We start from the raw sequence: 26,909 nt of genomic DNA, 5'->3' as shown, positions 1-26,909 counted from the left end.
TTGAACTTATTTGAAGAAAAATCCATTTTCTGTGACAGGACATGGGGAAGTGGCCGCCATCCCCGAATCCTGAGAGCTCGACTTCTCCAAACACGTAGTTATATAAGACACAAAGACAGAGAAATGTTTCTTAAGTAGGAGACGCTCAGATCAGATATCAGTCTCATCCCAGATACAAGAGAAAGACGACAGAGGCAAAGACATAAACCAAGACATCTACAAGATCTTGGGATCAAGTCACTGAACAACATGTAGTCTTATAGAAATATTAGATAGATAGATAGATAGATAGATAGATAGATAGATAGATAGATAGGAGATAGATAGATAGGAGATAGATAGATAGATAGATAGATAGATAGATAGATAGATAGGAGATAGATAGATAGATAGATAGATAGATAGATAGGAGATAGATGGATAGATAGGAGATAGATAGATAGATAGATAGATAGATAGATAGATAGATAGATAGATAGATAGAATAGGAGATAGATAGATAGCTAGGAGATAGATAGATAGATAGATAGATAGATAGGAGATAGATAGATAGATAGAATAGGAGATAGATAGATAGCTAGGAGATAGATAGATAGATAGATAGATAGGAGATAGATAGATAGATAGATAGATAGAATAGGAGATAGATAGATAGATAGATAGATAGATAGATAGATAGGAGATAGATAGATAGGAGATAGATAGATAGATAGATAGATAGATAGATAGGAGATAGATAGATAGATAGATAGATAGATAGATAGATAGATAGGAGATAGATAGATAGATAGATAGATAGATAGATAGATAGATAGATAGGAGATAGATAGATAGATAGATAGATAGATAGATAGAATAGATAGATAAATTCAAGACAAATATATATTCTTCTATGATATATTCTCCAGATTCGTCCCTCCCCGCTATAACCTCCAGCAGATGATAGATCTTCCCCAGACCTTTCAGCCTCCGTACAGAAATCCTCTCCCAGCTGCAGAATTTGTTCCATTATCTCATATGTTTAATTAAGCGGCCGGAGCGCTCGCGTCTGTAAATGTAACGCGGAGACATTTTCTCGGAAAGCTCTCTCCAGTCATCTTTTTACTGCGCACCCAGGGCTGATGGAATGACGATAGGCACCGATGGGAAGATTGTGAGGCCCAACTCCAACGTGACGCCCATTAACGCTCATTATCTGTCTCTTTATCTAGAGAAACCACTGCTAATTGCAGCCACATTACAGATGATCAGGACGACCTGCTCTTGGACATTATCCAGGACCACCAGCATGGAGTCACTTACAAGAAGAACCCGGGCCTGTAACACAAACAACACGGCAGGAACATTCTCTAAGATAGACAAAAGAGAGGAGGGACGGGAACGTTTGAGCAAAAATCACAAGAAATCCATGTCCTTAGAATATCCCACTGCAAAAACATTCACTGATGGCCCCTTTAAAGGGTGGAGACCGTCAGAATGTGACACATTATTTACTTTGGATTTTTATTATAAGAACTTTTTAAAAAAATTTTACCATTCATATACAGTCCTATGAAAAAGTTTGGGCACCCCTATTAATCTTAATCATTTTTCGTTCTAAATATGTTGGTGTTTGCAGCAGCCATTTCAGTTTGATATATCTAATAACTGATGGACACAGTAATATTTCAGGATTGAAATGAGGTTTATTGTACTAACAGAAAATGCGCAATATGCATTAAACCAAAATTTGACCGGTGCAAAAATATGGGCACCTCAACAGAAAAGTGACATTAATATTTAGTAGATCCTCCTTTTGCAAAGATAACGGCCTCTAGTCGCTTCCTGTAGCTCTTAATCAGTTCCTGGATCCTGGACGAAGGTATTTTGGACCATTCCTCTTTACAAAACAATTCAAGTTCAGTTAAGTTTAATGGTCGCCGAACATGGACAGCCCGCTCTCAAATGATCTGAAAACAAAGATTGTTCAACATAGTTGTTCAGGGGAAGGATACAAAACGTTGTCTCAGAGATTTAACCTGTCAGTTTCCACTGTGAGGAACATAGTAAGGAAATGGAAGACCACAGGGACAGTTGTTGTTAAGCTCAGAAGTGGCAGGCCAAGAAAAATATCAGAAAGGCAGAGAAGAAGAATGGTGAGAACAGTCAAGGACAATCCACAGACCACCTCCAAAGAGCTGCAGCATCATCTTGCTGCAGATGGTGTCACTGTGCATCGGTAACAATACAGCGCACTTTGCACAAATAGAAGCTGTATGGGAGAGTGATGAGAAAGAAGCCGTTTCTGCACGTACGCCACAAATAGAGTTGCCTGAGGTATACAAAAGCACATTTGGAGAAGCCAACTTCATTTTGGAAACAAAGATTGAGTTGTTTGGTTATAAAAAAAGGCGTTATGCATGGCGTCCAAAAAGAAACAGCATTCCAAGAAAAACACATGCTACCCACTGTAAAATTTGGTGGAGGTTCCATCATGCTTTGGGGCTGTGTGACCAATGCCGGCACCGGGAATCTTGTTAAAGTTGAGGGTCGCATGGATTCCACTCAGTATCAGCAGATTCTTGAGAATAATGTCCAAGAATCAGTGACGAAGTTGAAGTTACGCCGGGGATGGATATTTCAGCAAGACAATGATCCAAAACACCGCTCCAAATCCTCAGGCATTCATGCAGAGGAACAAGTACAATGTTCTGGAATGGCCATCCCAGTCCCCAGACCTGAATATCATTGAACATCTGTGGGATGATTTGAAGCGGGCTGTCCATGCTCGGCGACCATCTAACTTAACTGAACTTGAATTGTTTGTCCAAAATACCTTTATCCAGGATCCAGGAACTGATTAAAAGCTACAGGAAGCGACTAGAGGCTGTTATCTTTGCAAAAGGAGGATCTACTAAATATTAATGTCACTTTTCTGTTGAGGTGCCCATACTTTTGCACCGGTCAAATTTTGGTTTAATGCATATTGCACATTTTCTGTTAGTACAATAAACCTCATTTCAATCCTGAAATATTACTGTGTCCATCAGTTATTAGATATATCAAACTGAAATGGCTGCTGCAAACACCAAAATATTTAGAACTAAAAATGATTAAGATTAATAGGGGTGCCCAAACTTTTTCATAGGACTGTATAAAATCTTGATATGTTGTAGTTCTCACACTGACCACTAGAGCAGACAATAGACTAATACTTATTTGGCAGCTTTTCTGTATAGACTGGGGCAAAGGAGCAGAGTCATCTCACTAACATTAGAAGGCGAGTGAGATAGTGAGGTCTGTATTATATGGATAGAAGACTAGATGAGGAAGCATAGTAGCACTATACACACAGATAAGGCAGGGTATGGAGCTCTCCTATCCCTCACTGTTCCCTGCAGTTCGCTCTTAGCTTTGCTGTATGGACTAGGACAAAGGAGCAGAGTCATCTCACTAACATTAGAAGGCAGGTGAGATAGTGAGGTCTGTATTATAGGGATAGAAGACTAGATGAGGCAGGATAGTAACACAGATAAGGCCTGGCATGAAGCTCTCCTGTCCCTCTCTGTTCCCTGCAGTACGCTCTTAGCTTTTCTGTATGGACTAGGACAAAGGAGCAAAGTCATATCACTAACATTAGAAGGCGGGTGAGATAGTGAGGTCTTTATTATATGGATAGAAGACTAGATGAGGCAGGATAGTAACACTCCTGTCCCTCTCTGCTCCCTGCAAAAGACTAGTCAGCTTTGGGGTATGGACTGGGAAAAGGAGCAGAGTCATCTCATTCTCTTTACAAGGGGATGAGGTAATGACAGTTGTATTATACAGCTAGAGGCCTAGTATAGTAACACTATGCACACAAATAAGGCTTGGTAAACAGCTCTCCTGTCAATTTCTGTTCTTTGTAGCTCACTTATCAGCTTTGCTGTATAGACTGGGACAAAGGAGCAGAGTCATTTTACTAACATTAGAAGGCGGGTGAAGCAATGAGGCTTAGATAAAACGGGATAGTAACTCTATACACACAGATAATATTTGCCAGGCAGCCCCCTCTTGCTAAACTGGTCTCCCTGGGGGAGGGGCTGTAGTTCCTCACTTCCTGGAGACTGTAATAGTCTATAATGTCTTTCGGTCAATTCAATGCTTTCCAACTCCCCAGTACGTCTGGGAGGTTCTCAAAAAAAGGGATGACCTTGAAGTACAGGTAAATCCCCTGGGCGCAGTGGCATGCTCCCGCATACGCTGGGCTACCAGGAGTTTTATATGAGACTTGGGCACTTTATGTGAAAAAGGGGCACGGCCGCCATATTTTGTGACCGCTAGGACTTGTGTGTTTCCAACATGACTACTCCTTGTGAATGGCGAAGTGTCTGCAAAGAGGTGATCAAAGCTGTCCTTATGCTAAGACTGTCCTTATTGCCCATTGCACCCAATCCAAGCTCAGAGTTCGGTTTATACACTGCCCTGCAACACTGACAGCGGAGTTCAGATTGGTTGCTGACTGGACGGTCTGACTGTGAGACAGTTTTGATAAGTATGAGGCCTGTAGATTTGGCGTTGGCGGCCGCGCTCGCGCCCCTCCTCGCCTTCTAGCACGTCCGCCCCTGGTTCCCACAGTCTATTACCCCACAGCTCTTATTTCCAGGCTCTGGTTTGGATTCGTGGTGACTGTGCGGTGGCGGCGATGTCCAGGCCCGAGTAATCCATCACTGTCTAGGTGTTTGAGTCGGCGTCAGGCCGGTCCCTCTCGGTCTGTTCACTGTCAGCCTGACATCCTGCGCTCTCCGCTTCCGCCCTATTATCAGCGCTGGGAGCGACGTCATCCAGTCCTGAAATGTGCAAATGTTCAGCGAGTCCTCGGGGTCTCCAGATGAGCCCATTGTAGGGGTCAGTCGTCGGCTGGTTACCATGGACAGGTTCACACAGGGGCGAGGGAGACGCGGTACTCGACAGGGAGCAACAAACCGTAACGTTACGCCATGTGCGAGCCTGTATCACATCCGTCTTAGATTTTAGGTTTGTCGGATCAGGTAGGTTTAGGGGGTAACAGGGGGGGCGGTGCAGTCATTTTACCACAAATTACTGAAGTTTTGTGACACTGTTTTTAGCTGGTTCATCTAAACGCATGGACAACCAGTGTGAATACAGCCCTAGATACAGCAATAGCGCACCTGACACATTGAGATACACGGCCCAGCCATGATGAGCTTAGATACACAGCCTGGCAGACAGGATCACACAATAGGCTTAGATACACAACCTGGCAGACAGGATCACACAATAGGCTTAGATACACATCCTGGCAGACAGGATCACACAATAGGCTTAGATACACAGCCTGGCAGACAGGATCACACAATAGGCTTAGATACACAGCCTGGCAGACAGGATCACACAATAGGCTTAGATACACAGCCTGGCAGACAGGATCACACAATAGGCTTAGATACACAGCCTGGCAGACAGGATCACACAATAGGCTTAGATACACAGCCTGGCAGACAGGATCACACAATAGGCTTAGATACACAGCCTGGCAGACAGGATCACACAATAGGCTTAGATACACAGCCTGGCAGACAGGATCACACAATAGGCTTAGATACACAGCCTGGCAGACAGGATCACACAATAGGCTTAGATACACAGCCTGGCAGACAGGATCACACTATATACTATTAGATACAGCAGCTAAACAAAACATGTAAAACATGATAGGCTTAGATACAGCATATCACAAATTACAGAGTTAGACATAGAGACTATGCAGACAGTATCACACATGATAAGCTTAGATATACACATATGAGACGCTTGGATACAGCAGGTCAGCATGCAGTATAACATAGGATAAGCATAGACAGCACAGCTGATCATATTATTGGCTTAGATACACAGCCCATCAGACAGTATCACACAATAGGCTTAGATATAGCAGCACAGCAGACGGTATAACATAATCATAAGCTTAGATACACCAGCTTTTCAGCAAGTATCGCACATAACAGGCCTAGATACAGATGTCCAGCAGACAGTATCACACAACAGGCTTAGATACACAGTTTATCAGACAGTATCATACATAATAGGATTGGATACTCCAGTTTATCAGACAGTATCGCATTGCACATAATAGGATTAGATACAGCAGCTCGACAGACAGTATCACACAATAGGCTTAGATACACAGTTTATCAGACAGTATCTCAAATGACAGGCTTAGATACACATGTACAGTAAACCCCCCCATATGGTACAGTTGCCCCTGATATATAATAACTCCGCCCACTATAAGTCTCCTCCCCCTTGTTAGCGCTCGGCGTTGTGCGGATAATGGGGGTTATCCCTGCAGGAGCCGAGCACTAAGCCCTGATGGATCTCTTATTAGCCGCCTGCTCTCCTGGATATCGCCGGGTAATGATACTGTTATGGGGGTTTGGCGCGGGGCCAGATGGCGACCGGTGCCAACATATGAAGACTTCCAAGAGGAAATGAAATAACTGCCCAGCTGGAAACAGAAATCCATTTGTAGTGGTCAGAGCCGAGCGTATCCACAACCCTGGTCTACTCAACGTGAGAGGAGAGCGGCGTAACTGCATCTGGACAGGCAGGGGTTAAGAGGGGTGTCTGATATACAGCTTCATTCCACATTCCAGGAGGAATAACAGAGGGACGCCCAACATACAGTAATAAGAATTGTTATTTCATTGGAAATGTCAGGAGAGTATACAGGCCCTAATGATAAAACGCTCTATGCCTGAACCTCCACTAGGGGGAGCTCTGGAGAGCCCAGTGTAATGACCTGTATGCTGTAAGCTCCACAGCTCCCTCTACTGATGGCTGGAAGCAGACACAATTATATCATTGACTCTATGTCTTTGAGATTAGTTGTTGATAGTTATTATAACAGCACCCAAAGGGGTTGTCACTCTGCTTTCCCAGAACCCTGAATGGCAAATCGTCTTACAACCATATAACACCAGGACTTTGCAGATTTTACGTTATTGTGCTCCTTCTACTAAATTGTTAAAATCTAGAAAGTTCTCTAGTGGAATTCTCCAGAACAGGGCGGCCCCGATGCTTCAGCCTCCAGTCCACTACACAGGACACCGCTAAGGTCACCGCTCCGCACACACTGAATAGAATTAGCAGCAAGACTGACAACGCAAAGTAAACACCGGCTGATGTCCGCACCGCGCTGGAACAGGCGAACAAAAGGCAGACGGCACTAAACCAACACCCAGGCTTTCCCACTATTGAAAAACACTCGGATAAATCGCTGGTGAGGCCTTAATCCCTGTAAGTAGAGCGTACAGAATGGCTTACCGAGGGGAAAGTCTGTGCAAATCACAACGACAATACAGGAGGAGAGGGGTACAGGAGACAAGGGGTTAATATAGATATTACTATAGATAGATGGATAGATAGGAGATAGATAGATAGATAGATAGATAGATAGATAGATAGATAGATAGATAGGAGATCGATAGATAGATAGGAGATAGATAGATAGATAGATAGATAGATAGATAGATAGATAGGAGATCGATAGATAGATAGGAGATAGATAGATAGATAGATAGATAGATCGATAGATAGATAGGAGATAGATAGATAGATAGATAGATAGATAGGAGATCGATAGATAGATAGATAGATAGATAGATAGGAGATAGATAGGTAGATAGATAGATAGATAGATAGATGATAGATAGGATATAGATAGATAGATAGATAGATAGATAGATAGATAGGAGATAGATAGATAGATAGATAGATAGATAGATAGATAGATAGGAGATAGATAGATAGATAGATAGATAGATAGGAGATAGATAGATAGATAGATAGATAGATAGATAGATAGATAGGAGATCGATAGATAGATAGATAGATAGATAGATAGGAGATAGATAGGTAGATAGATAGATAGATAGATAGATAGATAGATAGATGATAGATAGGATATAGATAGATAGATAGATAGATAGATAGATAGATAGGAGATAGATAGATAGATAGATAGATAGATAGATAGATAGGAGATAGATAGATAGATAGATAGATAGATAGATAGATAGGAGATAGATAGATAGATAGATAGATAGATAGATAGGAGATAGATAGATAGATAGATAGATAGATAGATAGATAGATAGGAGATAGATAGATAGATAGATAGATAGATAGATAGATAGATAGGAGATAGATAGATAGATAGATAGATAGATAGGAGATAGATAGATAGATAGAGAGATAGATAGATAGGAGATAGATAGATAGATAGATAGATGATAGATAGATAGATAGATAGATAGATAGATAGATAGATAGATAGGAGATAGATAGATAGATAGATAGATAGATAGGAGATAGATAGATAGATAGATAGATAGATAGATAGGAGATAGATAGATAGATAGATAGATAGGAGATAGATAGATAGATAGATAGATAGGAGATAGATAGATAGATAGATAGATAGATAGATAGATAGATAGGAGATAGATAGATAGATAGATAGGAGATAGATAGATAGATAGATAGATAGATAGATAGATGATAGATAGATAGATAGATAGATAGAAGATAGATAGATAGATAGATAGATAGATAGATAGATAGATAGGAGATAGATAGATAGACAGATAGATAGGAGATAGATAGATAGATAGATAGATAGATAGATAGATAGATAGATAGGAGATAGATAGATAGATAGATAGATAGATAGATAGATAGATAGGAGATAGATAGATAGATAGATAGATAGATAGATGAGATAGATAGATAGATAGGAGATAGATAGATAGATAGATAGATAGATAGATAGATAGATAGATAGGAGATGATAGATAGATAGATAGATAGATAGATAGATAGATAGATAGATAGATAGATAGATATTATAGTATAGATAGAGATGACGGATTCTTCTTATACATGTGACCGGTGACTTTGGCCTCTGTGCACACTAGTACTGTCAGACTCTGGGGCTTATTTTGGAGGGGGTTCTGGGTCACTGAAGTTTCCACCCTTCCATGTGTAGTTCAGGTCTCAGGACCTGGCGCCGGTGACCCCTGCACATGACCTGTCTGTATACCTCTTGTGTCTGCCATCGTAGCCCTAGTCTTAGTCCATGTATACACTGAGCCGTATCAGACATCACTGGGCAGCCATATTTATATCTCCACAACATCTGGACTCCCAGCGGATCTACAGAACTTACGTTATATAGTCTGCAGCAGTCCGCCATTTATTTTATATTCCTTGAGTGTCCCTTTAAGAGGGCCTGCATACATAACACATGAAAAATACCACCGATCCTTCCAAAATCATAACACGTCTACGGTATAGAAAAAACCGACGGCATGAAACAGAACTCCGACTCCCTGACACCGGTAATTTGGAGCAGGTAGAGCTGACATGGCATGGCGGGACGTCTTCGGCAGCGTCTTGGCAGCGCACGTCCCGGCATTGTAAGGTAGCGTGTTTTTCTTTCGTATTATTTTATTTGACTTTTTTTTTACATTGTAATTTGGGCTGCGTTGGGGTCGGAGAGCAGAGCGCCATCGCCTGGGGACCCCTTAACTCCTGAGATAGTTTCCTTTTTATGGGCCGGGAGGTTCTGGCTGCCTCGGAAAACGTTCAATGGCTGCCGTCCAAGGCCGACTGTCTGTAACGGTTACTACAGCGACAGGACACAACATGGCAGCGAGGTAGGAAGAGGCCAAGGCATCCAAGCTGGAGTTCGCTGAAATTTTTACTGTTTTTTTTTACAACAAAAAATTTTCCCTACAGAAAATTGAACAGCAGTCAAGTGCGGGAGTATTTTTGCAGCACCGTCATGGGGCAGCTCTCTGAGACAACATTACTGGAATATGTGCAGGCAGCCTTAGCGTACGTTCACATGGAGGAATCTGGAGCGCATTTAGAGGCGCTCTACTTGGACCAGATTCACAGGGCCGAAATTTGGAGAGGAATCTAAAACGGAAGACCACTTCAGACTCGTCTGTGTGAATGGCCCATACGAGTCCATATTACAACCTCCTGCAGTTTTAGGTATCAGTACTGAGATCCCAAATAGATGTTGAGTTCCTGCAGTGCCACCACAGGTGACATGAGGTATTACATCATTCTGTGTACTGTATGGACGTGTCGGGTCCTCCAGAGTGGGAGGCGCTCTTTGTACGCTCTAGTATGGGTCAATGCAATTCCCCTGCTACAAGTGATGTTCCAATTTAAAGGGGATTTTTTTACCACCTCAAACAACTCCAACGCTTTGCATCCTTTGCTAGTCACTGCTCTACAGATTCTGGCACAGTTGGAATTTTTTCTCTAGCCTCCACTGTTCCTGAGCAATCAGTGCTGATAGTTTCAGCATCAAGGTAGGCTAGCTACCATCAGGTGGGTGGTCTAAAGTTGGAGAAGAGAGACAGGCCCCGCCCACCTGATAGTAGAGAGCACATGGGTGCTGAAGCTAACAACACTGATTGCTCAGGAATGGTGGGAGCTAGAAAAAAAAATTCCAACTGTGCCAGAATCAGAGGAGCGGCAACTATAACAACATTGGTGTAGCTGGAGATGATGAAAGCCCCCTCTAATTGTCAATAATAGTAGTATACCCAGTTTATTAACCCTTTTTTCACCAGTCAATCGCCAATAATCTATAATGGCCGTCTTGTCTTTTACTCCGATTCTGCAAAATAATACCCTTCTTCCTATTCCTTCCATCCTGCAATTCTACAGAAACCACTCTCCCCCCGGCCCGGGGCGGCCAAACCTCAGCCTGATCTAATTTGCGATTTAAATGTTATTCATAAGAAAATGTGAGATTTCAAAATTTCGTTTTTCTCGTTCTAAACCGCAGGAAAATCTGCACTGAGAGTGAATCGCAGACGTGTCAGGAGCGCGGTGCCGATTACGCCGCGCGTTTCCAAATAACATCTCTTCCAAAGCGAAGACGGGAGGGTGCGGGAGGATTTGGTTTCTTGACGGTAATGATTTCTGACATGGAAATAGAACGGCACAAAAGCTCAGACGTGATATCATGTTAAAGACCGTGGCCTGCGTTACATACACGTTTGGCAGCGCCGGCCCCGGAACAATATAGAACAGAAAAGTAAATAAGTACAATGAGATCTGTCAAGAAAGAAGCATCATTGTCCCAATACACGGGGATCATCACCCCTAAAGTGCAACGCTTCACTAAGGTCAAGTGCTTTCACTACTGCGCTCTCCAAAGTCGCCATCTGCAAAAATACTTGAGTTGGCAGTGATCCGCAAGGTGACTCGTAACGTATCATTCATCGCAGCGCTCAACAGACGAGTCTATGTACTTATCGGGGAGTCTTTATAGGACTTACGATTGACCTCGGCCGTACAATCTGTGACCTCGGCCGTACAATCTGTGACCTCGGCCGTACAATCTGTGACCTCGGCCATACAATCTGTGACCTCGGCCGTACAATCTGTGACCTGGGCCGTACAATCTGTGACCTGGGCCGTACAATCTGTGACCTGGGCCGTACAATCTGTGACCTGGGCCGTACAATCTGTGACTTCGGTCGTACAATCTGTGACCTCGGCCGTACAATCTGTGACCTCGGCCGTACAATCTTTAACCTCGGCCGTACAATCTGTGACCTCGGCCGTACAATCAGTGACCTCGGCCGTACAATCAGTGACCTCGGCCGTACAATCAGTGACCTCGGCCGTACAATCTGTGACCTCGGCCGTACAATCTGTGACCTCGGCCGTACAGTGACCTCGGCCGTACAATCAGTGACCTCGGCCGTACAATCTGTGACTTCGGCCATACAATCTGTGACCTCGGCCGTACAATCTGTGACCTCGGCCGTATAATCTGTGACCTCGGCCGTACAATCTGTGACCTCGGCCGTACAATCTGTTACCTCGGCCATACAATCTGTGACCTCAGCCATACAATCTGTTACCTCGGCTGTACAATCCGTGACCTCAGCCATACAATCTGTGACATCGGCCATACAATCTGTGACCTCGGCCATACAATCTGTGACCTCAGCCGTACAATCTGTGACTTCGGCCATACAATCTGTGACCTCGGCCATACAATCTGTGACCTCGGCCGTATAATCTGTGACCTCGGCCGTACAATCTGTGACCTCGGCCTTACAATCTGTGACTTCGGCCATACAATCTGTGACCTCGGCCATACAATCTGTGACCTCGGCCGTATAATCTGTGACCTCGGCCGTACAATCTGTGACCTCGGCCGTACAATCTGTTACCTCGGCCATACAATCTGTGACCTCAGCCATACAATCTGTTACCTCGGCTGTACAATCCGTGACCTCAGCCATACAATCTGTGACATCGGCCATACAATCTGTGACCTCGGCCATACAATCTGTGACCTCAGCCGTACAATCTGTGACCTCGGCCATACAATCCGCTGCAGATTTCTCCGTATGGCCTTTGCTTGCTCTGACCTTACAACACACTATAGAATGTAATAAGCAGACGGGTCGGGGGATCTCCTAATAACTCTTTGTGTCTCTCCTTAATACGGACATTAACTCATTATGGGATCTGCCTTCCCGCAGCCGCCTGCGTCCTCCTCTTTAGGAGTTTCCTGTAATTTCCATTTTTCTTAAGGCAGCGTTTCGGGCGCAGGCTCGGCTTGTAAAATAATAAATTACATGTTGTGTGTAATTCTGCGGCTGCAGCTACTCATTTACCGGAGACAATGTTACACGCCCACGTACAATAGCCGTACTGCGCCTTTAAACGTCATGACAGCGCTTTCCAACACAATTATGGTTTGAGAGATTGCCCGTCAGTGTGGACACTCGTACTATAAAATTCCATAACATATTAATCCTCTCCTTGTGCTATAAACAGTATCAAATATAACAGAACACTGCCACCTAGTGGCCACTTCATAGTGAAATTTCAGAGATTTTTTTATGCTTCCTATGCCTATGCAGCCGTTACCAAGATAATCCTCCTTTATATGATGGCATACGGGTACCCTAATATCACATGACCAGAGAGCACAATGGCGCCCCCTAGATGCCCAACTAAAATGCAAACCTAGAAACAAAATAAGAGCTTGTCCTACAGGCACCAATGAACCCTCGAAGCTAAGAAGGATCAAATGACTTCCTTCCCTGCAGACCTGACCTCTAGCAAGCAGGAAGTGCCCTGTATTTAAATTATCAAGGGGGAGGGGTGAACATTTTTGCTTCGTGATTGGCACTTCAGGGGACTATTTTTTGGAGAAAAAAGTTGCACTCACATGCTCAGCGTTGATAGGATATTGTATGGTATCTCTAAAAAGTAAAGACAGGCTTGTCCTTGAAGGGGACCTTTCACCACCTCCACCAACTCCATCTCTTTTGCATCCTCTAGTAGGCGCTCTTCTGTGGATTCTGGTGCAGTTGGAATTTTTCCTCTAGCCCCCACCATTCTTGAGTAATCAGTTCTGTTACTTTCAGCACAAATATGTCCTTTACTGTCAGGTGGGCGGTCCCTGTTTGTCTGCTCTTGCCCAGGACCGCCCTCCTGACAGTAGGGAGCTGAAACTAACTGCACTGATTGCTCAGGAATGGTGGGGGCTAGAGAAAAAAATCCAACTGTGCTGGAATCAGTGGGGGGGGGGGGGCGGCTATTGAAGGAAGGATCAGACTGGAGTTGGTGGGTGAGTAAAATATTATAATCTGCCTATGTACCGGTAAATCAACGGATCAAAATTAAAGGCAATTGGATTCATTGTGTTTCACCTTGTGCAGGGCCTGAGGGGGTGGAGCATGACCCCAGGATTTTTCTTTGTTGCCCTGTGCTATGCTCCGCCCCTTCTTCGCTGGATACTTTGTATCTGTTCGGTTGGAATGTCCATTTAAATTTGTTTTTAATCATGTAAATCCTGGTGGTAAAATATCCAATTACAGTATCTGGAGGAATTCCCCAAAGGTTATCAGAGGTCTCGACCTTTGACCTGTTTACTAAACCCCTGGATAAAGCAGAATCTATTACATCTGTAAATAATAGTGGTGTGTTCAGTCTCACAAGTTCAGTCTCTACTGCGGCCGCTCTGCCACCCCCACCAATGTCCTACTGTCCACATATCTTCCTTCATCCCAGCTATGCCTTATATAGGACAATCTTCTCCTTCACTTCTGGAGGACCCCACAGATTGTGGAGGATTCACAGGATCGGTCAATTTAAATAATATTCAGCTCCCCCTTGATAAACTGCTCAAATCCCCAATGATCGTCTGGGATCTATGAACCAGCAATTGTTCCATTTCTCTGCAGTGCCCCCGCAGGTGAAGTGAAGAATTACATGGCACCTTGAAATCAATGGGCTGTCTGTGTAATGTAGTGATGCTCAGAGTCCTCCACAGACAGAATTTTTTTTTAGGTCTCTCCATTTGAGGTCCGGAGTACCCCTATCTAACGCCCCCTTTATGTCTACCCCTTTAATAAATCTCTCCAATGGTTTTGGGGCATTGGCTTTGCGTTGATCAGTCAAGCGGCCAGACCCAGAGACCTGGCAGGATGGTGACGTGGATGTGGTAGCCGCATATCGTATTTTGACCCCTGACATTCTGGTACTTGTAGTCCCTCTGCGGCCGCAGACGAGATCTCCTAATGGAGACGTGAGGACAAAATGCTATTGTGCTTTTCTTTTTGCAAATGTAATTTTTGGGCGACGCAGGAGTTTATTTTTACAGTTTGAGGGGAACTTCAGGTCCATTTAAGTGGAAAAACAGAGCAGGCGGGCCGGTGAGTAAGACACAACATGGGACAGGGGAGCGCGGCGGCGGACTCCATACATAAAGGGGGGAATTGTTCTGTCTCACGTCTTTGTTTATTTAGTAATATTTGACATGCGGCGAGTAAAATGTGTTGCTTTCTTTCAGTCTGCGCTGTAAGACGCATGGCACTCGTCAGCCGTCTCACGAGGAACGTGCCAGATCTGCTCCATTCTCTGGACCCCGGCCCCTGCCACAATCCACAGACGGATCCCAGCGGCCGTGCACCGATGCCAATGGAGGCGGGATCCCGTATTGTTCGCTCTGATAAAGGAGTATTCACACTGGAGGCTTTGATGCATTTTTGTGGTATAGATTTTTTTCCCCATTTTGGCTAATGGCCGTGTAGGCTGGTGTACGGCTATATAGTGGCATATACTGGAGGTAAACGTCAGGGAATACTCCCATCATATACACTGCAGTATATTCTGATTGAGCTGATAACAGATCCTCACCTGCACTGATACATTGTAACAAACATCAGGGGAGGAGAGAGATTTGTCTTGCTGCAGGGAAAACCACAGGACAGATAATTCCAGAATCTGAAATAATACCGCCATACAGGGCACATATAATAGTGCCATGTAGTATCTATATCACAATACCACTGCCAGTAATTATGCCATGCAGTGCCTATATAAATTCATAGCAGTGCCATACATTGCCTGCGTAATAGTGCCTTCATAATAGTGCCATACAGTGCCGTCATAAGAGTACCTTTATAATAGTGCCACCATAATAGTACCTTCATAATAGTGCGATATAGTGCTGCCATAATAGTACCTTCATAATAGTGCCATACAGTGCCGTCATAAGAGTACCTTTATAATAGCGCCCTATAGTGCCACCACAATAGTACCTTCATAATAGTACCATACAGTGTTTCCATAATAGTACCTTCATAATAGTGCCATACAGTGCCGTCATAAGAGTACCTTTATAGTAGTGTCATATAGTGCCGCCATAATAGTACCTTTATAACAGTGTCATACATTGCCTCCATAATGATACCATCATAATACTGCCATACAGTGCTGCCATAATAGTACCTTCATAGCAGTGTACAGAACATGTAGTGCCCAATTAACAGGGCAAACAATGTTAATAAGGTAGTAGTGGAGAGAGGGCAGCAGATAGCGGGGCCATACATGGTGACACGGACGGTTTAGCAGTGGTTACTCCCAGCATTGCAATGTGTTTATCACAGGTGACCCCGGGCCAGATACAGCTCCACGTATCTCAGCTCCCTGGTCCCTTGTGTGACAGTAGTTCTAGCTCTATTAGGACTACTCCTCCCATCAGGTGCAGTATTATATACGGATGTGTCATGTACTTAGCAGGTTTATTGCAGTCTGGGCCGGGTGATTACCCAGAGACATCTCAGTCCTGTAGTGCTGACTTATGGATTTCTGTGTACAGCGCCCCCCTGCTGGGATTATTAATGAGCGATCATTAAACCTCTCTTTTATCTGATATTTACTTAACTAAACCTCATTAAATGAGATTACCTGAGAGCAGACACAATGTCCCATGCGAGCAAATACCCCAAGCCTGGTGACTACCCAACCCTGAGGTGTCACATTAAGCCATGTCCATCAGTGTTCAGAGCTCAGCCCCGGCTGCTTCACATCTGCACCGTCTACACTACACAGGTTACAGTCAGCCTAAGGAACGCGCTACACCGAGACGCAGCCAGGCAGCATTATAAGAGGAGCGATTGATAGCAGCTACATAGATGTAAATGTCTCTGGAGGGTCCCGGCACATAAAGTACTAATAATGGGGGGGTATGAATTATACTGGGCCTGTTAGTCCTCTCCTGCGGGGTGCAGATGTAGCAGATACCAATCTTCATTATTTGTAAAGAGAAATAAGGAGGCAGTACTATCTGTGCCTTCATCATTTGTATAGAGAAAGAGGGAGTCAGTACTATCTGTGCCTTATTCATCTGTATAGAGAATTAGGGAGGCAGTACTATCTGTGCCTTATTCATCTGTATAGAGAAAGAGGGAGGTAGTACTATCTGTGCCTTGTCCATTTGTATAGAGAAATAGGGAGGCAGTACTATCTGTGCCTTATTCATCTGTATAGAGAATTAGGGAGGCAGTACTATCTGTGCCTTATTGATCTGTATAGAGAAATAGGGAGGCAGTACTATCTGTGCCTTATTCATCTGTATAGAGAAAGAGGGAGGTAGTACTATCTGTGCCTTGTCCATTTGTATAGAGAAATAGGGAGGCAGTACTATCTGTGCCTTATTCATCTGTATAGAGAAAGAGGGAGGTAGTACTATCTGTGCCTTGTCCATTTGTATAGAGAATTAGGGAGGCAGTACTATCTGTGCCTTCATCCTTTGTACAGGGAGACAGTGAGGTAGCATTTTCTGTACCTTCATCATTTATATAGAGTGAGTGTAGGAAGTGCTATCTATACCTACAGCATTTATATGGAGGAACTGGTAGGCAGTACTATCTGTACCTATACAGTATTTATAAGATACACAGGAGAACAGGACTTCATGTGCCTACATTATTCATATAAGAGATGGGTAAGCAGTACAATCTGTGCCTACATCATTTATATACAGTGACAGAGATGCAGCACTATCTGTACATCATTTCCATAGGGAGACAGGACTATCAGGCGGTACTATCTGTGCCTATATAGAGAGACAGGATGGCGGTATTCTCTGTACCTACATCATACCTGCATGGCTTTTCTATAGAGACAGTGAGGCAGTACCTTGCACAGTGGCAGTAGCGGTGTCATCGCCCTGTTAGGGGTCAGTTTCTAAAATTAACCCCGATATGAGAGGGCGACTCATTACTGAGGATCGGCCATTAATCAGCCCTAAACAAAGGTCATTGGTTTACAAGCGGCGAGATAAGCGCTGTGTGCTCTCATTCACACAGTATCTGCCCAGATAACTTATCTCCTGAAGAAGAAAAAAATGCAATTTCTTCAAAAACCCAAAAAACTGAAGAAAAAAAAAAAAAGGAAGATGGCGGAGCAGCGAGTGTGCACTGCGATCAATCACCTTGTGTGTGTTTTACACTGACGTCTTATAAACAGGGGGCTTAGTGCGGCCACACAACTTAGCACATGGACAATCCCATAACATAAATTCTGCTCTGTGTTTGGAAATGGAGGGGGGGGGGGGGGGGGTCAGTGTCTGGGGGTCGTTCCTATCTGTTCCTGGGAAAGTTGGGTGACAACCAATACGGCCACCATCACAGACCTGCGGGAGACTTTTCACATAAGCACAAATTTAAAGGGATTTTTTGGGACTTTATATGAAAGCACAATAGATTATATTGTAGTCATACCTGGGAGTCTTTCCTATCTGTTTCTGGGAAAGCTGGGTGACAACCAATATGGTCACCACTTTATGACTATTCACTTTGATGACCTGTCCATAGAATATTATCAATATCTGACACTCACCGACCAGCAGCGGTCGGGCTCTGACACCCAGCTTTCCCAGAACCAGATCAGATACTGGAGACGTCAATCACACGTGGTGACACCCAGATTTTACTGCTTTAGTTTAATGGATTACCAAGTGTATCATGTTTTAACCCCTCAGGCCCTGGACACTGCCTTGTCAGCCCATGCAGATTTATGCGGCAGCCATCAAAGGCCAGCCCAGCTAGGGGTGTGATGGCCCTTTGTGCCCCGATGCCCCCTGCAGGGCCAGCATATATACCCAGGATCTTCCTATTAGCTTTTCCGCCAGCCCCATTAGCCATGCATTACAATGGTGTCAGCTTCATCACCTTCATCATCTTCCTCATTAACCCCTCTGTATCCCTGAAGGGTTATCTCCTACATTACTGCTGACAAGGGCCCACGCAGGATGCCCAGGCCTCTATCTGTCTCTGTCACCACATGCACGGCTGCAGATGAAAAGCACATGGACCATTAGAAATATCTGCTGCAGAAGGAGGCGTCTGGGGGCTCGTACCCCCCGGACCCCCAGGACACCGGGATGTAACGTCTCTCACCATCTAGGATAAAGCAATTAGAAAATACCCAGACGGACAAGAAAAAGTTGTCAGAAAATATGGCGGGTGCAACGTCTATTACAGAGATGGGAGATCAAGTCCAATGTTTGCGATTTGTTGTCACCTCGGAGTCACATGACTACTTTACAGTGCAATTAAAGATTCGCAACACAAAGATGCGGCGACCTGCTGTCTGTGACCAAAAAGTCGTCAGGTTTGGATTTTTGGTGACTGTAGTCGTAGTCAGGCTATGACGCAATCACATGCACAACCAGAATGTATAATGCAACCCTGAGATAGATGTGTTACGTCACCACAGATGTCATGTAACCCCCCTATGGTATCTGAGAGGGCGTGGCCAATCAGTCGCAACATTGTTACATACGTATCAATTACAGGACACAACACATGAAATTCTGGGACATATTGGCTACAATAAATGTCCCACAAACAGCACAACGTATACAGGGCACCCCGAGTGTCCAACAAACAGCACAATGTATACAGGACACCCCGAGTGTACAACAAACAAAACAATATATACAGGACACCCCGAGTGTCCAACAAACAGCACAATGTATACAGGACACCCCGAGTGTCCAACAAACAGCACAATGTATACAGGACACCCCGAGTGACCAACAAACAGCACAATGGATACAGGACACCCCGAGGGTCCAACAAACAGCACAATGTATACAGGGCACCCCGAGTGACCAACAAACAGCACAATGTATACAGGACACCCCGAGTGTACAACAAACAGCACAATGTATACAGGACACCCCAAGTGTAAAACAAACAGCACAATGTATACAGGACACCCCAAGTGTAAAACAAACAGCACAATGTATACAGGGCACCCCGAGTGTCCAACAAACAGCACAATGTATACAGGGCACCCCGAGTGTCCAACAAACAGCACAATGTATACAGGGCACCCCGAGTGTCCAACAAACAGCACAATGTATACAGGGCACCCCGAGTGTCCAACAAACAGCACAATGTATACAGGGCACCCCGAGTGTCCAACAAACAGCACAATGTATACAGGGAACCCCGAGTGTCCAACAAACAGCACAATGTATACAGGGCACCCCGAGTGTCCAACAAACAGCACAATGTATACAGGGCACCCCGAGTGTCCAACAAACAGCAGAATGTATACAGGGCACCCCGAGTGTCCAACAAACAGCACAATGTATACAGGGCACCCTGAGTGTCCAACAAACAGCAGAATGTATACAGGGCACCCCGAGTGTCCAACAAACAGCACAATGTATACAGGGCACCCCGAGTGTCCAACAAACAGCACAATGTATACAGGGCACCCCGAGTGTCCAACAAACAGCACAATGTATACAGGGCACCCCGAGTGTACAACAAACAACACAATGTATACAGAACACCCCAAGTGTCCAACAAACAGCACAATGTATACAGGGCACCCCGAGTGTCCAACAAACAGCACAATGTATACAGGGCACCCCGAGTGTCCAACAAACAGCACAATGTATACAGGGCACCCCAAGTGTCCAACAAACAGCACAATGTATACAGGGCACCCCGAGTGTCCAACAAACAGCACAATGTATACAGGGAACCCCAAGTGTCCAACAAACAGCACAATGTATACAGGGCACCCCGAGTGTCCAACAAACAGCAGAATGTATACAGGGCACCCCGAGTGTACAACAAACAACACAATGTATACAGAACACCCCAAGTGTCCAACAAACAGCACAATGTATACAGGGCACCCCGAGTGTCCAACAAACAGCACAATGTATACAGGACACCCCGAGTGTCCAACAAACAGCACAATATATACAGGACACCAAGTGTACAACAAACAGCACAATGTATACAGGACACCACGAGTGACCAACAAACAGCACAATGTATACAGGGCACCCCGAGTGTCCAACAAACAGCACAATGTATACAGGACACCCCGAGTGTACAACAAACAGCAAAATGTATACAGGGCACCCCGAGTGTCCAACAAACAGCACAATGTATACAGGGCACCCCGAGTGTCCAACAAACAGCACAATATATACAGGACACCAAGTGTCCAACAAACAGCACAATGTATACAGGACACCCCGAGTGTACAACAAACAGCAGAATATATACAGGACACCCCGAGTGTCCAACAAACAGCACAATGTATACAGGACACCCCGAGTGTACAACAAACAGCACAATGTATACAGGGCACCCTGAGTGTCCAACAAACAGCACAATGTATGCAGGGCACTCCAAGTGTCCAACAAACAGCACAATGTATACAGGACACCCCGAGTGTACAACAAACAAAACAATATATACAGGACACCCCGAGTGTCCAACAAACAGCACAATGTATACAGGACACCCCGAGTGTCCAACAAACAGCACAATGTATACAGGACACCCCGAGTGACCAACAAACAGCACAATGGATACAGGACACCCCGAGGGTCCAACAAACAGCACAATGTATACAGGGCACCCCGAGTGACCAACAAACAGCACAATGTATACAGGACACCCCGAGTGTACAACAAACAGCACAATGTATACAGGACACCCCAAGTGTAAAACAAACAGCACAATGTATACAGGACACCCCAAGTGTAAAACAAACAGCACAATGTATACAGGGCACCCCGAGTGTCCAACAAACAGCACAATGTATACAGGGCACCCCGAGTGTCCAACAAACAGCACAATGTATACAGGGCACCCCGAGTGTCCAACAAACAGCACAATGTATACAGGGCACCCCGAGTGTCCAACAAACAGCACAATGTATACAGGGCACCCCGAGTGTCCAACAAACAGCACAATGTATACAGGGAACCCCGAGTGTCCAACAAACAGCACAATGTATACAGGGCACCCCGAGTGTCCAACAAACAGCACAATGTATACAGGGCACCCCGAGTGTCCAACAAACAGCAGAATGTATACAGGGCACCCCGAGTGTCCAACAAACAGCACAATGTATACAGGGCACCCTGAGTGTCCAACAAACAGCAGAATGTATACAGGGCACCCCGAGTGTCCAACAAACAGCACAATGTATACAGGGCACCCCGAGTGTCCAACAAACAGCACAATGTATACAGGGCACCCCGAGTGTCCAACAAACAGCACAATGTATACAGGGCACCCCGAGTGTACAACAAACAACACAATGTATACAGAACACCCCAAGTGTCCAACAAACAGCACAATGTATACAGGGCACCCCGAGTGTCCAACAAACAGCACAATGTATACAGGGCACCCCGAGTGTCCAACAAACAGCACAATGTATACAGGGCACCCCAAGTGTCCAACAAACAGCACAATGTATACAGGGAACCCCAAGTGTCCAACAAACAGCACAATGTATACAGGGCACCCCGAGTGTCCAACAAACAGCAGAATGTATACAGGGCACCCCGAGTGTACAACAAACAACACAATGTATACAGAACACCCCAAGTGTCCAACAAACAGCACAATGTATACAGGGCACCCCGAGTGTCCAACAAACAGCACAATGTATACAGGACACCCCGAGTGTCCAACAAACAGCACAATATATACAGGACACCAAGTGTACAACAAACAGCACAATGTATACAGGACACCACGAGTGTCCAACAAACAGCACAATGTATACAGGGCACCCCAAGTGTCCAACAAACAGCACAATGTATACAGGGCACCCCGAGTGTCCAACAAACAGCACAATGTATACAGGGCACCCCAAGTGTCCAACAAACAGCACAATGTATACAGGGCACCCCGAGTGTCCAACAAACAGCACAATGTATACAGGGAACCCCAAGTGTCCAACAAACAGCACAATGTATACAGGGCACCCCGAGTGTCCAACAAACAGCAGAATGTATACAGGGCACCCCGAGTGTACAACAAACAACACAATGTATACAGAACACCCCAAGTGTCCAACAAACAGCACAATGTATACAGGGCACCCCGAGTGTCCAACAAACAGCACAATGTATACAGGACACCCCGAGTGTCCAACAAACAGCACAATATATACAGGACACCAAGTGTACAACAAACAGCACAATGTATACAGGGCACCCCGAGTGTCCAACAAACAGCACAATGTATACAGGACACCCCGAGTGTACAACAAACAGCAAAATGTATACAGGGCACCCCGAGTGTCCAACAAACAGCACAATGTATACAGGGCACCCCGAGTGTCCAACAAACAGCACAATATATACAGGACACCAAGTGTCCAACAAACAGCACAATGTATACAGGACACCCCGAGTGTACAACAAACAGCAGAATATATACAGGACACCCCGAGTGTCCAACAAACAGCACAATGTATACAGGACACCCCGAGTGTACAACAAACAGCACAATGTATACAGGGCACCCTGAGTGTCCAACAAACAGCACAATGTATGCAGGGCACTCCAAGTGTCCAACAAACAGCACAATGTATACAGGACACCCCAAGTGTACAACAAACAGCACAATGTATACAGGACACCCCAAGTGTACAACAAACAGCACAATGTATACAGGGCACCCCGAGTGTCCAACAAACAGCACAATGTATACAGGGCACCCCGAGTGTACAACAAACAACACAATGTATACAGGACACCCCAAGTGTACAACAAACAGCACAATGTATACAGGGCACCCCGAGTGTACAACAAACAGCACAATGTATACAGGGCACCCCGAGTGTACAACAAACAACACAATGTATACAGGACACCCCGAGTGTCCAACAAACAGCACAATGTATACAGGACACCCCGAGTGTCCAACAAACAGCACAATGTATACAGGGCACCCCAAGTGTCCAACAAACAGCACAATGTATACAGGGCACCCCGAGTGTCCAACAAACAGCACAATGTATACAGGACACCCCAAGTGTACAACAAACAGCACAAGGTATACAGGACACCCCAAGTGTCCAACAAACAGCACAATGTATACAGGACACCCCGAGTGTACAACAAACAGCACAATGTATACAGGACACCCCAAGTGTACAACAAACAGCACAAGGTATACAGGACACCCCGAGTGTACAACAAACAGCACAATGTATACAGGACACCCCGAGTGTACAACAAACAGCACAATGTATACAGGGCACCCCAAGTGTCCAACAAACAGCACAATGTATACAGGACACCCCGAGTGTCCAACAAACAGCACAATGTATACAGGACACCCCGAGTGTCCAACAAACAGCACAATGTATACAGGGCACCCCAAGTGTCCAAGAAACAGCACAATGTATACAGGACACCCCGAGTGTCCAACAAACAGCACAATGTATACAGGGCACCCCAAGTGTCCAACAAACAGCACAATGTATACAGGGCACCCCGAGTGTCCAACAAACAGCACAATGTATACAGGACACCCCGAGTGTCCAACAAACAGCACAATGTATACAGGACACCCCGAGTGTCCAACAAACAACACAATGTATAATGAAGAAAGAAGTACGTATCCACAACCCGGCTTCTAAAATTTAACTTTTAATCCATGATTTTCGTAAAAAATATAAAGTGAAAAAAGTAGGAAAAAACATACAAAGTGAAAAAATATAACGTTGCGTATTTTACCAGCTTTCTATATTTTTTCACTTTGTATGTTTTTTCCTACTTTTTTCACTTTATATTTTTTACGAAAACCATGGATTAAAAGTTAAATTTTAGAAGCCGGGTTGTGGATACGTACTTCTTTCTTCATTAAATGTTACCCAGCTCCGTTGAGTCCCGGAGCACGAATCGCACACCCCGAAGTCTTCCCAGGTGTATATGGTGAGTGGCAACTGATTTTTCTATTCTTTTGAACACAATGTATACAGGACACTCCAAGTGTCCAACAACAATATATCCGAGTCACTGACTGCACTGGACAGAAGACCACAGTCCCATTCACCACTATATAGATTGTAAGCTCTTCAGCCAAGGCTCCAGGCTCACTCAGAACCACAAGCATATCATTGGTGCCAGATATAGAAATAAGTCAACACCTTGTAGAGAGATTACAGCAATTACATAGAAATGCTCATTGCTGGGGCCCCCGGGGCGTCTGGAGCCCTGATCGTAACAACGTAACGTTTCTTGGTGACACTTTATTACTATGGAACAGAATGAACACATAATGTAATAATCTGGATACACGAGATGAGAATAAGCCCCAGCTCAGATCTAGGGGGACTGGGGAACACCGGCCATCACATATACAATGTCCACTCCAAATACTGCACATGACCTAGCCATCTACTTATATATCCAAGTGACCCCCACAAGTCACATGACTTACCCCTATATTACAGATCTGTCTTATATACGTCACCTCCAAAATGTGCAATCTTATGAGTGACCCCATTCATATGGGTCTATGCGCATGACAGCCCCTTTATTATAGGGAGTCCACCTATATAAGTCACCTACATGTCTTATCATATGGCAGCTTCTTTATTACAACACAGTTCACCCATATATGTCTGTATCATATGAATGACCCCTCTAATAAGGAGCACCCCCATATAGCCAATAACAAGGAACAGTCCCATATAGCCAATAATAAGGAGCACCCCCATATAGCCAATTATAAGGAACACCCCCATATAGCCAATCATAAGGAACACCCCCATATAGCCAATCATAAGGAGCACCCCCATATAGACAATCATAAGGAACACCCCCATATAGCCAATAATAGGGAACACCCCCATATAGCCAATAATAGGGAACACCCCCATATAGCCAATCATAAAGAACACCCACATATAGTCAATAATAAGCAACACCCTCATATAGCCAATAATAAGGAACACCGCATGATGAATGACCCAATAACTATAGAATTATGCACTTTCATGTGAATGACCCCCACACATTGTGATTAAAAGACTCCCCCTCCATATATTACAGTCCACTGACCCTCCTATATATATATATATATATATATATATATATCACATTTCCCTTACCCCCTATATATATATATATTACAGTCCACTGACCCTCCAATATATATATATATATATATATATATATATATATATATATATCACATTTCCCTTACCCCCTATATATATATTACAGTCCACTGACCCTCCAATATATATATATATATATATATATATATATATATATATATATATATATATATATCACATTTCCCTTACCCCCTATATATATATTACAGTCCACTGACCCTCCTATACATATATTAGTCTGCTGACCCCCTATATATATTACAGTCCATTGACCCTTCCATATATCACATTTCCCTGACCCCCTATATATATATATATATATATATATATATGTTACAATCCACTAACCCATATATATATATATATATATATATATATATATATATATATATATATATGACAGTCCACTGACCCCATATATATATTACGGTCCGCTGACCCTCCTATATATATATCACATTTCCCTTACCCCCTATATACATATTACAGTCCACTGACCCCCTATATATATATTACAGTCCACTGACCCTTCCATATATCACATTTCCCTGTCCCCCTATATATTACAGTCCACTGATCCCCTATATATATTACAGTCCTCTGACCCCCAACCATATATCACAGCTCACCCCAGTGTGGTTCTGTCCCCCTGCCCCCTTCTCTTACCTTCTGTCCAGTGTCTCCCCATGCCAATGTCCAGCAGCACAAGGAGCCATAGAGAGGACCAGGCGCATCCCCGCCGCTGTCTGCCCGGGCACATCCCTGGGATTCTGCTAGATCCTCGGCAGAGCCTGGCTGGTGGGTCCCTGTGGCCCCTGGGATGCCCCTGCTGGGTGTGGGCAGTTGCAGAGCTCCTGGGGCAGCTCCTCTCCTGTGCTGAGGTTTCTGTGACTGTGCTCCTCTCCGGAGAGGTCGGGGCTGCTGCTGCCTCCTCTGCACAAACTTTCTCAGCCCCCTCCTCACTTGTCACTTTCCAAACTCTGCAGGAAAACAGCGCAGAGCAGCGGGGACCGGGCAGAGAGCGCCCCCTGGCGGCCGGCACCTGTCATAGCGGCTATGCAAATAATCAAGTGGCAACAAAGTAACAGCAAGTGACGTCACAGGATTAGATACACAGC

General features: G+C 44.5%; 1 protein-coding gene across 1 annotated transcript in view; it reads right to left on the bottom strand.

Annotated features, from left to right (window-relative positions):
* Positions 1 to 26,663, bottom strand: part of ROR1 (receptor tyrosine kinase like orphan receptor 1) — a 171,192-nt gene extending 144,529 nt beyond the window's left edge. Inside the window, exon 1 of the mRNA XM_075287943.1 lies at positions 26,458 to 26,663. Within this exon, the coding sequence (XP_075144044.1) occupies positions 26,458 to 26,551 (94 nt within the window). The 5' untranslated portion in view covers positions 26,552 to 26,663. The remainder of the gene's footprint in view (positions 1 to 26,457) is intronic.
* Between the last annotated feature and the right edge of the window lie 246 nt (positions 26,664 to 26,909).

The sequence above is a fragment of the Leptodactylus fuscus genome, chromosome 9 (genome assembly GCF_031893055.1).
Source record: "Leptodactylus fuscus isolate aLepFus1 chromosome 9, aLepFus1.hap2, whole genome shotgun sequence".
NCBI lineage: Eukaryota > Metazoa > Chordata > Amphibia > Anura > Leptodactylidae > Leptodactylus > Leptodactylus fuscus.
This window is presented reverse-complemented; position numbering and strand designations above follow the sequence as displayed.